The 17,318-nt window shown below is 41.7% G+C and overlaps 1 protein-coding gene across 1 annotated transcript; it reads left to right on the top strand.

The window, feature by feature from the left end:
• The first annotated feature begins 10,731 nt into the window (after positions 1 to 10,731).
• Positions 10,732 to 17,038, top strand: LOC132463527 (cytochrome P450 7A1). The gene is made up of 8 exons (XM_060059787.1): positions 10,732 to 11,070; positions 12,385 to 12,625; positions 12,817 to 13,026; positions 13,836 to 14,030; positions 14,260 to 14,459; positions 14,909 to 15,039; positions 15,198 to 15,376; positions 15,625 to 17,038. The coding sequence occupies exons 1-8, from the start codon at positions 10,988 to 10,990 to the stop codon at positions 15,925 to 15,927; spliced, it is 1,542 nt and encodes a 513-aa protein (XP_059915770.1). The 5' UTR covers positions 10,732 to 10,987; the 3' UTR covers positions 15,928 to 17,038.
• The last annotated feature ends 280 nt before the right edge of the window (positions 17,039 to 17,318 follow it).

Raw genomic sequence — 17,318 nt, 5'->3', positions numbered from 1 at the left:
CTTCTTGGTGAACAGAATTTTGTACGGTGAAAGGTGGTTAGGTTGTAACATTAAGATGTACAATTTGAATGGTAAGTGGATTCAAAACATTATGTATAATATTCCTATGGTTTAGCATTACAAAAATAAGCGCGCACTACAGCTGTGATTTAAGCAAATCTTCAGTGTAGAGATTACAGCAGATCAGTGACAGAAAAAAATTGAACTCATAAATGAAAGTTGGAAAAAGTGTTGTTTTCAGTAATGTGTCTACAAATGTCGTTCAATCTTATTTACAGATAGAAAAGCAAAACTAATTTTTATAAATCAAGCAAATTAAGGAGATTTGGTTATCTTTTTTAGTACTGTTGAATCAAATTTGTCAGTTTGATTTGCAATTTGTGACTGGGAGAACCTTTTTTTTAACTAGCTCTTTATCAACCCAGTCCGCCAGTTGCACAATCCAGAGTTAATTACAGGTCAAGGCTACGTCAGATTTTCCTGCCAAGAGATAATCCATATCCAGTCCAAGAGAGAAAATCACCAACTGATCTGTCTACAGTATAACCTATCAAACAAACCTCAACAGCAAACCTGCACTATAGTTTACTCTTTCATATCAAGATTATATATATATATATATATATATATATATATTTGACTAGTGTTGCACTTCAACCTAACTAAATATAAATTATTCCCAAAGTACACAGAACCGTACAGTTACATTTATTTGGTACTTTACCAAGGTAATAAACAATTATTATAAGTATACTTTTTCAAAGTATACCTTTTAGGAAATACATGCGTTATCGTACTAAGTCAAACCTAAGGAAAACTTTATTTCTCTGGTCATATTGAGATAACTAAAATGGGATACTTTTTAAAAAATGTTTTCTTATATTTAATATATTTATAACTATACAATATAAATACAAAACTATACAGACTGTTTTAATGTGATCTTTAAGCACATTTCTAGTGCATGCCATGTCCCTTAAAGGTTGATTTTGCTTTTGTCATACATTAAAACGTTAATGAACTTTTCTCATAGGCGGCCTATAAAGTCTAAATACTTACTACCATGGCAAACACACCCACACAAACACAAGAGAGCAGCTTTCTCTGACTTTTGGTCTTGACTTTGGTTTCCCCGGCAGATAACATTTGTGGCCAATAGAAATGCAACCTCACAAGGTAGAGGGTACAATCTATGCCAATGTGGCCCATATCATTGTGGAGAATTCTCAACACAAGAACAACTCTAGACTATTCCATTTACACAAGAAGAGTAAATTCTTGGAGTTCAGCTCTAACAGTAGGGTATACGCTCTTGCTCCTTCAAGGTTGATTTAGATTAACACCGTGATACTGAAGATTGAACAAAAAAGTTGACAAAAACGTAAGCTTCTGAGCTGGTTATCAAAATTCACTCTGTGACAACCATCACGTTGCGTTGTAGGCCAACGCAATGACTTGCATCCTCTCCTCCTGTTCTTGGTGCAAGGCTTATCCTAGCACGGTTGTACTTGCATCGGTGTGAAGATGGGAGGCAGCTTAGGATCAGTGAAAAACAGAAAGGGAGCCGAAGTGAGCTTCTCAATGATGGTTTGGAAAGCTTACTGGTGGGTGGCAGGCAGAAATGGACAAGGGCATACTGAAACGTTCAGGAATCAATGTTTAAGGTTTCCGGTTGAGAAACCCTGATGGCCTGGGGGTTGAAACTGTTTGTGAGTCTGGTAGTCCGTGCCTGTATGCTTCAGTAGCATCTCACAGACAGCAGCAGCGGGAAAAGTGTAGAGCCTGAGTGGCTGTAGTCATTTATATTATTCTGTGCCAAGCAACATGTTGAATGCTGAGCTGTAATCTACGAACAGCATTCACACGTATGTATTGCCATTCTCCAGGTGAGAGAGGGCGGTGTGTACTGTCAGGGCTATGGCGTTGTCTGTAGATCTGTTGGGGCGGTATGCAAATGTAAGGGGGTCCAAGGTGTCAGGGAGGAGGGAGCAGATGAGGTTTCTGAATAGCCGCTGAAGCACTTCATGAAGATGGAGGTCGGGGGTACGGGGCAGTAGTCATTCAGGCAGCCGATGGAAGGTTTCTTGGGTACACAGACAAAAGTTGCACACTGTTTCAGGGAGAGGTTGAATATGGAGGTGAAAACCCACGCTAGCTGGTCGGCACACCCTCTGAGGACACGGCCTGGAAGGCCATCGGGCCCTGGAGACTTCCTAGGTTTATTCTCTTAAAAGCTCTCATCACGTTGTCTATAGTTAGGGACAGAGTAGAGTCGTCCTGGTCCTCAGCTAGCCTCACAATAGGGATGGTGTTGCTTGCCATAAACCATAGTGGATTTTGAGCTCATCTGGGAGTGAGGCAGCAGGCTGGGTGACATTGCTGTTTTTCTTTTTGTAATCCCTGATGCCTTGTAGTCCACACCACATGGGTCAGAGCTGTGGTAGTTAGACTCCAGTTTGACCCTGTAGTCTCTTTGAGCATCTCTAACCCGGGGATTCCACCAGACGCGTTACGGCAACGTTACGGCTGCGGCACGTCTTGGCCGCGACTTTGCCCTGCTTGCATTTCCACCGGGCGCGTTACGGCAGCGCAACGCTGCCTTGCGAGCCAGCCGTATTCACGCGAGATCACGAGATCCCACGATAATCCTAAACCTAATGTACTCACCTTCCACTCCCAAAACTACTGCAATTAAATGCCAGGCTTTGTCCTTTCTGACATTGTTCTTATAAAAAGGATGATTTTAGACCCTTTGATTGATTGACTGCTGACCTGGTGCCACCGGTCATGACGTAATAATGTTGGTGTTTTATTTATTGTGTTTTATTTTGAAAATTGACCGGATGCTCTATGGCTTTTACTTTTTCACTTCCTGCCCTGCTCGATCTGCTCTGTTGAAATTGCAGATCGAGCCGGACAACGGGAACTCTGGCTTACATGTGTTTATATATGATTCCAGTGTGTGGGATCTGCTTATTTTACGGGGGACAAGCGTTAAGCTGTTGACTGTCACTCATGTGAGGCCAATTTACTTTCATAATTGAATTTGCCTCTACATCAGAGCAGGCCACCAGTACCCAACTCCTCCAAACGGACCCGCCACAAAGCATGTCAGTGGGCACACAGACAGGGGAATCCCCTAAGACGGTCTTGGTCCGCACACAGCTGTCCAGGGGTACACTGAGGACCCTAACCCTAACACTGAGTGAGAAGCAAAGGGATATACCTCAAGTATAGGGTTAGGGTTAGATTGGTTATATTGGTTATATTGTTGGTTAACGAGGCAAAGTATATGTAGCCCGTGAAAATAGATGCCACACATGACACAATGACTTTTGGGGTTCTTGTAGCATTCATTTATTGTAGAACACATCGCTTCAGTCCTTTTGACTGAGTAACAGACTATAGCTTGTATGCTTATTGTGAGCAACAGTTGCACCTCAATTTCCAGAAAAACAAATTATATAATAAACAAATAAAGTAAATACAAGAAAATACGGCATTGGTATTGGCTGTAAACAGGAAATATAAAATAACATGTTGCACACACATTTCACCACATAAACATTGACGATAATGACTCAGTACACACATTAAATTACTTATAACACTAGCATTTCAGCAAACTTGAACTAAGCCAGGTGGACCCTCCTGTAGTTTCCAGCTGGCTTCTTTTTCCCAAGTCGTTATCTCTAAAATAGATGATACTGCAGTTCTCAAACACACCACGTGGTGCAATACATCTCAATACAAACGAACGCCCACGTTGGTGACTGACGCCCTAAATCCCCGGACATCCAACGCAAACACGGCCATCCACCAGAAATACTCACTGGTATCGCCATATGTGCTCCATGCAGCAACAACCGGCAGCATATTTCCACAGGCCACTCCATAACGCACACGGAGCCACGCCACGTCTTCTCGGCCAAGGCCAATGAGTTGTCCACTGGTTAACAGGAGGAAGAAGGTCCGTTGCAAACCACCCATTCCCATGCAAGTGTTATATTCATAACGAAAACTACAAACAACATGTACATCAAACATAACAATAACAATAAAAATAATACATTTTATTTTAAAAGCGCCTTTCAAGGTACCCAAGGGCACTGTACAAATAAGATACATAAAGCCAATACAAAGTACATATAATCAAGCAATCAGACACTGACACTATAGACATAAAACACTGGGGACAGGCAGAGAGCAAGGGTACAGTATGGAGATGACAAAGGATGGACATGGATGCAAGGCACAAAGGGAAAAACACACATAAAGACCCTCAGAGGTGAAACAAACAATACATAGGGCATAAAGTGTACACCAGATGTTGGGATGATAACAAGTAAAAACAGGGAAAATAAACGTGGCAGTGCAAGTACAAATCAGGAGGCGGAAAGGAAAGCGGAACTAAAAATACGTGTTTTTACCTGTGTTTTTAAAGTAGATAAGGTTGTGCTTTGGCGCATCACGAGTGGCAGGGCCTTCCATTGCTTTGGGCCTGCCACTCTGAAAGCCCCGTCACCAATTATGCGAAGCCGAGATGTGGGGACTGCTAAGTAACAGGCATCTAAAAAGCGAAGGGAGCAGGATTTTCGGTATGGAGTAGGGAGGGTTGAAAGATAGGATGGGGCCAGATTATAAAGAGATTTATAGACAAGGAGAAGAACTTTGAATTTAATGCGGTTGTGGATGCAACTGTTGGAAGATGGAATGCCATGCAGTAGAGCATTGCATTAGTCAAGCCTCGATGTATTGAATGCATGAATAAGTGCATTCAATACCTCCGCCACAAGGGGCGGAGGTTCGAAATGCTTTTTAAATGAAAGAAAGACGTTTTGGTGATATTTTTGATATGTGAATCGAGTCCAGTATTACTCGCAGATTTCTTACTTTAGCAGAGGTGGTGGTGAAACAGCCGGGGATAGATAACTGAATGTGTTCTATTTTTTTCAAAATGTTAGATGAGAATATTTTTAAGTTTTGTCTTGATTAAGTTTGAGGAAGTTTTGAGTCATCCAATTGTTACTGGCGTTTAAGCAGCACACCAGGTTAGATAAAGATAATATCTGAGCAGGCTTGGTGTGAATGTAAATCTGAGTGTCATCTGCAACAGTGGAAATTCCGCACATAGTGTTGTATTATATTGCAGAGAGGAAGGATGTAGATTATGAACAGTAAGGGACCCAGGACAGAGCCCTGTAGGACAACATGTGGGAGGGGTGAAGTAGATGATCTGAAGTTCCAAATGGAAACAAACTGTTCTCTCTCGGTGAGGTATGATTTGAACCAGGACAGTGGAACACCATTGATACCCAGCAGGGTTTCTAACCGGGTTAGCAGGTGGCTGTGGGTACCTCATTGGTTTAGAACTATAACACGCTAAGTGGGAACTAAATCCAACTGTACCGGACGGTTACATGTACTCAAAGTAAAAAACCAGCAAGCAGGTAAAAAACATTTTGAACAATGACATTTGATTTATATATACTGTATATATGTGTATGATATATATGCATATCTTACATGCAATCTGTTCATGTCTGTTAAAGATGTGCCATTCGTCGTGACCCACTGCCACACTATGTGTCTGTGTGATACCTTGGTATAAGGAAGTATCACATCATTCAATGCATCAGGCTTTATAGAAGAGATATACATTCCAAACAAACCCAATGTATCCCCATGAAACGGTTGCGTCGATTAGGTAGACTTATTTAGACTTGGTTTTTAATCCAAGAGCATATTCTGAAAGGAAAACATCTGGCAGGCTGATCTTTCATACAGGATAAATTCTTGCGAAAGATGAATGAACTTTGTCTTCAAAGACATACATTGACCACAAACAAAACGGGTGTGCTAACAAAAGAAACATCCTACGCATATTCTTGGAGCCAAGTGGGCGCGGCCTCCTGCTGCTGACGTAGAATCCCTGTGCCTCGACAGACAGGTTGTCGGCCCGTCACGGTGGAGGGCCCCGGGTAGGTCTCCCTGAGTGGCGACGACCTCCAGTTCCATTAATGGACACGGGCCTGTTTGCTCCAGGGCCCAGGATCACAACAAAACCCAGGCCCCCCCCCCCCTGCTGGCCCGTGGTCACACTGCTCCCAAAGGCCGTGGCCTGGGCACGATTGCTCCTTCATACATACGTCATCACGTCGTAATACGATAAATACGTCATCACCAAGCGTCCTCGCCGCCATAACAACAATGGAGAACAACAACGAGATCAACACAGAGAACACAATTGGCACTTTCCTGACTTTGCTTCTCATTTGGAGCCGTTCTATTAAGATACAGCCCTCTCTCAATGCTTAAAATGATTGTTGTGGGGTAGAAGGGCATGGACCTATAAAGAATGAAGGGTCACGCAAGGACTACGTCATCCAGCTCACGTTGCGTATCCACGTGTGTGCGCGTGTCATCTCATTAGCATCTGTACTTTGGCCACGGCACACCTCTCCCAAGTGTGCCGTGGCCAAGGGGCTGTTCCGTGCTGGAATACGGATGGCGTGGTCACAATAGCCAAACGTTCTAGACTTTAGTATGCAAATGAGCTCGGGCACGGGGCCGCGGCCCTAGTGTGAGTGGCTCCTAAGGCCCAATCCCATTTCTACCCCTTACCCCTTCCCCTTCCCCTTCCCCCTTGTTTTGAAGGGGGAAGGGGAAGGGGTAAGGGGTAGAAATGGGATTGGGCCTTAACGTGGAGGAGGAAGAAGGAGAAAGCTCAATGCTCAAGCTGAGCCGCTTGACTCATCATATTCCCCCGGCGATTCTGTTAGACAGTCTGAAATATCGTAAGTTATTGTCTTACATGTTGCCATGACTTATCAGCAGAGATGATCAGTGGGGCGACAGTAGCTCAGGAGGTAGAGTTGACCGGAAGGTTGCTAGTTCGATCCCCTGCTAGCTGAGTGTCGAGGTGTCCCTGAGCAAGTCGCGCTGCGTTATTGACTCCGCCGTCGGTTTGTGAATGTGTGAAGAGTCAGCAAAATCACTTAAAAGTAAATGTGAATGTAAATTAACTGAAAAGCAGGGAGTTTGAAACCTAATGCAATTTTTTCATCATTGTATAGGTTTGGTCCAACGTCCAGGTACAGTGACACAGAGTATGTTCTTTCTGAAAGTTGCTGTTTGACACCTGTCTGGTGTGCAAGAAAAACAGTGAGGTCAAGCGACGACGGATGGGCACTTATGTGGCATTCAATCAGCAGTGCATAAACTGTAACTATCTTCTTGAGCACAATTGTTTGGATGGGGACTGCATTGCTACAGACCGCCATCCAAAGATTCAGAAGTATCTTGGAGATCAAAGATCAAACATTACTACGATGTGTGGCACTTTGAGAAAGGTAATCAAAATTATTTGTTACATTAATGGACTATGAATATATGGTTAGTTGCAGCCCTAAATGTTTTGCATATTACTTAATGACATATATACTTTTTGATCAAGTTTGTCTAAGAAACTTGACAAACTTGAGGTTTGGAAGATGTGGCTGCGCAGCGTAAGAAATCACGTCTACTAGAGGGCGTATTCTTCAACGCCAGGGCCCAAGATACAGTACCTTTACAACAGCAAAACATACCAAACCATGTAAATAACTATTGCCAAAGGTTACATAGGTACATGGTACTAAAACACAAAGTAACAAATAAACTGAAATGTTTTGCAGTCTATGTGGATGACCTGCTGAGCCTTTGATGAGTTGTTTCAGGACCAATCACCATTTGTTGAAGGGTTGAGGAAGATCCCAATACCAACTGACCTGTCGTCCCAGTATGAGGGACCCCAAAAGGAGGAAGTTGCCAGCCGTGTCTCCCGCTTTAGTCCAGGGGGAACCCTACATACTGTCCAGCCGGATCAGGAAACACTTGGAGTATCCAGAGCACAACACACAACGGGATGACCTCCCTGACCTTCTGTCCCAAGTTACTGCGTGTATGCAGGGAAGCTTCTGTGAAGTGTTTGTACATTCAGCAAAACAATTATTTACATTGTTTCGATTTTATTTGAGACAGTTGTATCTCCTTACATTTAATAACAAATTACTCTACTTCTATCCTAAGCCTCAAAGGTCCATAGTCCGCTCTGAGGATGTTGTTTATGTTCTGCAGGCTATATACGGATTCAAGCAGTTAGGCTCTAGGCCTGGCTGGTGCACCATGCATGTAGGGTGGACTGGAAACTGCTTCATTCGTACCACAAACTAATAAAATCAATAAGTCCTGATGAACAGCAAAAGTGTTTTATAATGAAGCAAATAACTCCTGAGGCAACATCTTTGCAAAGGGCATATTCAATAGGATTTTTGATTCTTATACTTTCTTGGTTGTATCTTCATCATTGAATGCACTATTGCTAGACGCTTTGGACGTAAGCATAAGCTATTTTATGTAATGTATACAATTGAAAACTGTCTCTTATTCCTATTAAGGCTCTTTTTTCCTGCTGCTGTAACACCCAAATTCCTCCCTCTGTTGATTTGTACTGTTCCATCGTTCCTTTCTTTCATCTATCCATTTCTGTGATTTCTTTGTGAACGGTTTTCTAATTGCAGATAAACAAATGTCAAATCAGTATTTTTCATACAGATTACCAATGTATGCATGAGTTTTAAAAATATTCACACAGATTACAAATGTACACACAGATATCAAATGTTTGAGGGGGAGGGGGGTAGTGGGTAAGTCGACCACAATAAAATAATTGATAGAGAAACATTCCCTGGATGGAATGATTCATTTTATTGTTGAATAACTCAAAATTAATGTGGAGTTGGTATTCATGCACCGTGAGCAGCTTGACAGCGAGTTACGCCACATCCATCGCTGCAGGGAAGGCTTTCTGCTGCTTTACTCTGTGTACTTGTTGTTGTTATTGTTGACAGTTGACCAGTTTCACTGGACTTTTTGTTTTTGTTTCATGCTAAAAGCCGAGGTCTGTTTCGGGACAAATGAAAAATATAAGTCTCGGTCCAACATAGACTTGATTTATATTAGACGCAAGCAAATACATTGCCAAATTGGAACAATATGTCCTGTGCTCAGTTAGACACAAATCCTTTTTCGGGTCTCACCACAGATAAGAAACGATATTTGCTATCCATGTGCATTGGGATTAACTCAAATTTGGCATTCCAAAAGTTTCCTGAAAATTTGTTCTGTTTCAAGCACATACGGTTCTCCAATAATACCCCAGTATAGGTCTGACTTTTTGTTTTGTTTACCTGTGTATCATTAAGATTATAGTGTAATATACAACATTGTTTAAATTTGCTACTTTTGTATTTGTTCTCCGGGGGATGGCCTAATGTCTGTCAACAATCTCCATGTACCCTGGGGTTACCTGACACCCAACGAACACTCAAGGTTACTGGAGTGTGAGCTGGACAGCCGCTGACTTACCAAAGAAGGTTAGAAGACAAAGTAGACTGAGTAGACTCAGGCAGTGGTTTCACTTGTCTTTTCAATGCAACTTTTGCGGCTAGATATGTTATCGGATCTTTTGTCCCTGTAAATTATTATTAAAATACCTGGAAAAATTTTGTTGAATACAAAGGTTGAGGTGTCTTTTTTGTCGCTGCTTAAAATAGTTTTCTGAGTAGGCCTATAGGCATTAATTCATGGTCAAGTCAAGAATAGTGGATGTGCCTAGTTAAAGTTGAATATCAACCTTAATTTGATGTTGCATTTTTAAATATAAAATTTACTTAATTGAACTTTGGTTAGTTGAACAAAAGTTAGTTGAAACCAACACACTGCAAATTCATTAAATTGAATGCAATTGCAGTTTATTATTTTTTAATATTTTAATATATTATATTAAGTATTTCATGGCCAGATTGAACCCAATCAGAATGCGACCCTGACCTATCTACAATGAGATAAAAATCTGATTGTGGAGTGTCAACAGTTGACAGTGAATCTGTCCTTCCGTGAATTGATCAAAAATGTCACATTGAAAGGATGAGGAACTGAGGCCTTGCAGTCCATTTATTTGGTCATAACTGGCAAAGAAGAGATAATGGAAAAAACAAAAAAACAGATATTCTGCAAAAAAGTATGTGTACAACAGCAACATGAATGACAAGTTTATCAATTTACAAGTTTGGCCTTGACCTTATCAGCAAGCATTGAAGTGTCACGGGTATCCCCATGAGGATGTGTGTATGTATGTATGTGTATGTATACAAATATCTCCCTCAGCCTGCTGCTGTATATGGATGTGTGTGTGTAGATATGCATATATAATATAAGATTGATATTTATCTCCATGTACACTATATATATATATATTATATATATATATATATATATATACACATGCGTAATATGAATCCACGAACTGTACAGTCATAAATACATACATGCGGTTCAGACACACTGATAGATAACCTTGAATCTATTTGCCAACCAAGCAGTGCTATCATAGTAGTTCATAGTGTTCTCTGTCCTTCAGGTAAGGTGGCTCATGGACAACAGTCAAGGCCATTGTACCTAAGCACACACACGCACGGCCACACACACATACACAGGGTACATATTTTGATAGTGTTTTGAAACAAGGCTTCCTAGAGAGAGTCCAACAGTATTTACCAAGAGATACCAGACATGAACAGGAGGTAGGGGCGGGTTTTGAAGCTGTCAGCTACTCCTCCATTGGTGACATCATCAACTCTCCTCTGGTTCTGGCCTGAAGAGAGAAAAGTATAAAAACCTGAACCACAGTGACACTTGAAGCACATTGGAAATGATAGCGTTGAGTGTAGAGAGTCAGGCATTGGAATACATTTTTGAACCCATCATTCACATTTAATTGTAATATGATTAGATGGCAATCACTCCGTCAGTCAACCTTCACATTTTGATTAAGTGATTGAAATATCAGTTACACCTTTCTTCCAAAATATAATCTAAGTTCAGCAAGTAAACTAAGAAACCGATCATCAGTCTTTTGCTGGAGCACGTTCACACCTCCATAAAGATGATGCTGAGCATAGCTCTGATCTGGGCAGTCCTCGTGGGGTTCTGCTGTCTCCTCTGGCTGGCTGTAGGGATACGACGGAGGTAAGACACCTTTTATGTTTTTCTTGTAGTGACTGCAATGGGATGTTTCACCCCTGATAATAACGTGTGCAAAAGGTTGAAGTCAGTGAGCAACAATGTAGTTTAAGCACAGTGTTTATCACTGCACTGTAGTTGCAAGCACTGTCGTAGATTTCTATTAACGACTTATCTAATTCACTTCAACTAGCTATACGCAAGAGGAATCGGAGAGTCCGGGTCAAGTATAGATGGAGAGTTTATTGTAACCCGCAAACGAGAGACAACAAAACCGAGTGGTATTTGAGTGGTAAAGACACTGCAGAATGACTCTCGTCCTGCTCCTTATCATTACACAATACAAAGTTGGACTTTCATCAAATATTGATGTGCATAGCATGTTTTTTTGGGTCATACTGTGTGGATGTCAGCCTATTCTTATGTTTTCTAGGTCACAACTGTGCCTTTTATAACATATATTATCTCTATGCACACAGAGATGATGCACATGTGTGAATGTCAGCATTGTCTTCAGAGAGTACATCAGATAGAAATAGAGTGAACCCACTCACTGGCGCCACATAACACCTAACATCTAAAGTATCTATATGATATGTAGGCCTTATAATAATCATAGTTTAACATAAAATGTAAGGTTAATTTCTACCATAGCACCTATTGTTATTTTATTTATGTTCAAAGTAATTTCTAAATGATTCACCAATCTGCTGTGAATAAATAAAACATATTTATTATTGTTATACTATGTGAGCGTCCCTCCACCTGTTCAGGCGTAGGGAGGCTGTCTGAGGAGGCTTTCAGGTGGTGTGAGAGGTTTATTACGAGGGCAGGAGATGAGAGGGACTAGTGAAAGGCAATCTTTTTGCTGTTCTGTCTCACCGCTGAAGTCCCTTTACTGAGAGATAAACATCAGACAGTAGCGTAGCGATTCACAGATGGAAGATGGAACACATAGTAAATGGGTTTACATTGATTTGTATCATTTGCCAGTGCCAAGGTCTTTATTATAAAAAGGCCCATTGAGTCCATCTTGCCCCCTTGTGATGAAACCTTTCCTCCACCTCTAACCTTTAGCCTCAACAGCGGTACTTAAAGCATCTTCATGAGCAACACTTTTTGTGGGGCTGCTACGAGTGTCTGCCGGTTTTAGCTGCTTGACAATGAAGCGCGAACATACACATACACTCTCTAAACCAACAACTGAACTTACAGAACATTTGATGCATCATCACCTACCAGCGCCTGTACGGGAGAACTGAACGGTAAAACAAAGATTGTGCATGTTATTGAATATGTTCCATTTTGCCTACTTTACAGGAATCCTGGAGAACCACCGGTTGAGAACGGCCTCATTCCCTACCTGGGCTGTGCCCTACAGTTTGGTGCCAACCCACTTCAGTTTCTACGCAGCCGTCAGAAAAAATATGGCCATATATTCACCTGCAAAATTGCTGGACAGTACTTCCACTTCCTCTGCGACCCTTTCTCCTACCATGCCGTCATTCGTCAGGGCAGACATCTGGATTGGATGAAATTTCACTTTGCTACCTCTGTCAAAGTAAGGGGATACTCTCTGTTATACTCTCTGTACATAATTACTTAGAAATTTATTTTAGTCTATAACTGTGTATATTTATAGTAAAAAAATAAACCTACAACTACACAGAAATGTAGGTCAAATTGTGCTCAAATGGTTCACAAATGTTTTGCATGATCCTGATTGCTGAAGTTGTATAATTGGTTCTTCAGGCCTTTGGACATGACAGCTTTGATCCTCGCCATGGCCACACCACAGAGAACCTGCACCAGACCTTCCTGAAGACGTTGCAGGGAGAGGCCCTGCCCTCCCTGATTGACGCCATGATGGGCCACCTGCAGGACATCATGCTGGATTCAGACACGGTCCGGCCCTGCGCTGAACGCTGGCAGGTGGACGGCATCTTTGTCTTCTGTTATAAGGTCAGTAATATAGAAGGTGTACAGTCTGACTCATAGACCAACATGACTTAATAATAATAATAATAATAATAATAATAAATAAAATTGATATAGCGCTTAATATGGTACTCTAAGACGCTTTACATATTGCAATCAAAACTATGTAAGACAGACTAGGAATAAAAGAAAAACAGAGGTTAAACATGAAGAATAAGGTGGGAGTTAGGTGGGGAAGGCTAGTGTGAAAAGGTATGTTTTGAGGGCAGATTTGAATGAAGAGAGGGTTGGAGAGACTTTGATGTGGGAGGGGAGTGAATTCCAAAGGGTGGGGGCAGCAACTGAGAAGGCCCGATCACCCCAAGTCCGTCGCTCCGTCCGTGGAACTTGTAGCAGGTTGGCAGAACTTAGGACTTAGGGCAGACTTAGGGCACAGGAGGAAGCCACTGGTGGTGGTTTATAATGGATCGTATGTAAGGTTGGATAACAATATGACAGGAGGACCGAAATTCTTGATTTGTGAGTGATTTGTGAGATTTGTCAGTTAAAACCGGCGTAATGTTTTTTTTATATATATATCTGAATGCTTCGGGCCAAGTCATCCAGGGAAATGGTCCACTGTTGCCCACCACCCCCCTCCCCTACCCACCTTTATTGATCTTATACATGTAGTATGTAACACGAAAATTCAAATGAAGTCATGTCGGGTTTCCTTCGTAACAACAACGTCATTCAACACTTTCAGAAAACAGTAACGGAACTCAAACCGCTGACGGTTGCATACTTTGTATGTATGTCATTGTTCATTCTCTCACTGCCTCCTTATCTCCTAGGTCATGTTTGAGTCTGGCTACCTGACTCTCTTTGGCAAGGAGCTGGGCAGGGATAAGCCTCAGGCCCGGCAGGCCGCTCAGAGGGCCCTTGTCCTCAACGCTTTGGAAAACTTCAAGGAGTTTGACAAGATTTTCCCGGCATTAGTGGCCGGTCTGCCCATACATGTGTTCAAGAGTGCCCACAGTGCTAGAGAGGTCAGTAGACATTTTCTAATCAGTGCTGCACAGGAAACACAATCTATAAGACCAATTACCAGTGTGTGTGGATGTTCCCGACATTCATTGTAGTGGTTACTTATTTGACCTGTTATTTTACAAGTTACATGTTCAAATTGCAGGCATGCACATATAACATGCAAAAAAGAACTTATCTTAACCATCACATAATTTGCAGTCAGTTGATCATCACTATCTTAATTTTCAGAATCTCGCCAAAACCATGCATGCTGACAACCTGTCCAAGAGAGAAAATGTCTCGGACCTCATCTCAATGAGAATGATCCTCAATGACTCCCTATCCACATTCAATGACATCAGCAAGGCCCGGACACACGTGGCCTTACTGTGGGCCTCCCAGGCCAACACCCTGCCTGCCACCTTCTGGAGCCTGTTCTACCTCATCAGGTAACTGGTCCGCTGGGACACCTGTGGTCCATCCCACGGCTGGGAAGTTAGCAGCTTGAGACAATATGGGATCGCTGGTTGTATCTCCATGCAGCCATGGTTTTGTAGTGTATACCGTAATCATACGGTTTTGCAAGTCTCCGTAAAAACCCCACTATGTGACCGTTCGACTCTGATGATGTCATGACCTAGGGACAAAGGCGAGGGGAGGGGTGTGTGGATGTGTAGAGCTCTGTCTGGCCAGCGGTCTACTGCAGCATCGAGAGAGGCTTAGGCTTCTCCACACACCTATATTCCTATTCTAGGACCGGTTGTGTGTGGAGGGCGAAGCTCCATCTTAGCAGTGGTTTATTTTGATGCCAACAGGAGTGAGGGTTAAGGGTACTAAAGACACTTCAACTCCACAAGTTTTTATAATTGGCCACAATATTAATGACATGCATTTTCAGGAGTCCAGATGCAATGAAAGCAGCCCGTGAAGAGGTTCAGAAAGTTCTACAGAGCACCGGTCAACAGGCGGAACCCAATGGGCCAAGGCTGACCCTCACCAGAGAAGAGCTGGACAACATGCATGTTTTAGGTACGTTTAGAACACACATAAGCGCTGTGCCCCAGATCTGCTCCTATGTACACCAAGTGCAGAGACTTCACTTTACTATACAAATATCGCATGTTTAAAACCCAATACCAAGTATCTCATGTTTAAAAAGATCTACACCTTGTTTCCTACCATTCCAGACAGCGTCATTAAAGAAGCCATGCGTCTATCCAGTGCTTCCATGAACGTCCGCGTTGCAAAGGACAACTTCCTGCTTCACCTTGACAACCAGGAAGCATATCATATAAGAAAGGACGATGTCATCGCCCTGTACCCCCCCATGCTGCACTTTGACCCGGAGATCTTTGAAGACCCCTATGTAAGCCTCTGTCATGATCAGACCCATGAGCGATATTATAAATGAACAATTACAAGATATGGCCACATGTGTTTCTGTTAAAAATATGTATTTGAATAGATTTAAATAAATAAATGTTAATATACAATCTATATTCCTCACTCTATAATACAATTTTCAATCATACTTTGAGTTAAAATGCTGTCTTTAGTAGATTTTATTGAAATGAATAATTAGCTTTTTTATTTATTTCTTGTGCCTCCCTGAAGGAGTATAAATACGACCGGTTCCTGGATGAAGACGGTCAAGAAAAAAACACCTTCTTCCGTGGGGGGCGACGACTGCGCTACTACTACATGCCCTTTGGCTCCGGGGTCACCAAATGCCCAGGTCGCTTCTTTGCCATCCACGAGATCAAGCAGTTTCTGACTCTGGCACTGTCCTACTTTGAGATGGAGCTACTGGACCCACTCGTCAAAGTTCCTCCTCTTGACCAATCACGTGCCGGCCTTGGCATCCTTCAGCCAACCTATGACGTAGACTTCAGGTACAAGCTGAAATCTCACCCATGAGGGTGAGGGGAAATATTTAGAAAACTGCACACCGTTGGAGAAGAGTCTCATTCTGAATGTGATCCTGGATAATCTCCAGTACCACCGGATTACCGCTCTTCTTAACTTTGTATATAACTTCCACATTGTAAATATAACACCCATAAAAACAAGAAAGACATTTAACTCCCCTACATTTTTAACTAATAAGACTTGGCAAGTTAACTACCTCCGGATGTTGGTTAATGATTTGCACTGTTAGAATGTAAATTAACTCAACACTTCTAGGCATCAAGGCCCTACTTTTCTTACCACATGAACTCTTGTCTAATAACTCCTCCTAGTCTTCTACCTTTACTATACCTTTCCCTCTCATATATTTTCTTATTCCTGATCTCAAACTGCGACAGATAGGAATGAGGTATATTAACATTACTGGCTGAAGTCTCCCATTCTCTATTGCTGTTGATGCAAATGTTGCGTCGGGGGATGAAAGCATTGCTGTGCTATAAGTTCATAAACTAATACACCAATGGATTGACTTAAGGCCTATTCCACCAAGTGCCATTCAAGCCAATCAGAAGGATCCTCTATATTGTCAGGCAAAGGTCAAGCACAAAATGCTTTGTCGCTCCTTCAGATTACTGCGACCTGTGAACGTTTCTTCATTCCCTCACGTTTCTTCCAACTCATCCAGATGGGTTTTTATTGGCATGTATATACTGTATATTTATATTAATAAAAGCCATTACAGATACCTATCTGTGTATGAACGAATAGCTGTATATAAATTAACTTATATAAAATATGTAGATAAATAAGCTTGTATTTGTTGCTGTTAGTGTATTTATCTTTACTGATGATTTCTAGAATTGTGCCTCAATGCCACTCAGCATGACCTTAATATTTACACATAAATGGTCATCAACATATTTTTCATTGTTTAATGATTGTGAGATCCTTTTTATATAATCCATTGGTTTGAAAAAAAGTTTGAAAGAAGAAGGACGTATGAAAGAAGTACTGCACACACATATTTGTTGTTCTTATCTATGGGACTTGATAACTTAAGCTCCTGATTGCAGCACTGTACAAAGGTCTCATTAAGCACGAATTAAAGATTGTATCATTCTTACACTAACCATGAGTCGTCCGTTGTTGTCCTTCATTATTTCCAGAGGATGAGGATCAATGTATGGGTGAAAGTTTACTGCTCTGTCGCTGTGTTGCATGGATAATTGGTCTATGACACCATAGAAAGAGCCTTTTCACAAAATTGTTAGGGATTTAGATTATTAGATATCATATAAATCACTGATGATGTGTCCAGAGGCATCACTAGATGTATGTCTGTGTTGCATACCAACACAACCTGGCCCTTTGCTAGTGACAGGACAAACATTAAATGATTT

Source organism: Gadus macrocephalus, chromosome 8 (genome assembly GCF_031168955.1).
Source record: "Gadus macrocephalus chromosome 8, ASM3116895v1".
Taxonomy (NCBI): domain Eukaryota; kingdom Metazoa; phylum Chordata; class Actinopteri; order Gadiformes; family Gadidae; genus Gadus; species Gadus macrocephalus.
This window is presented reverse-complemented; position numbering and strand designations above follow the sequence as displayed.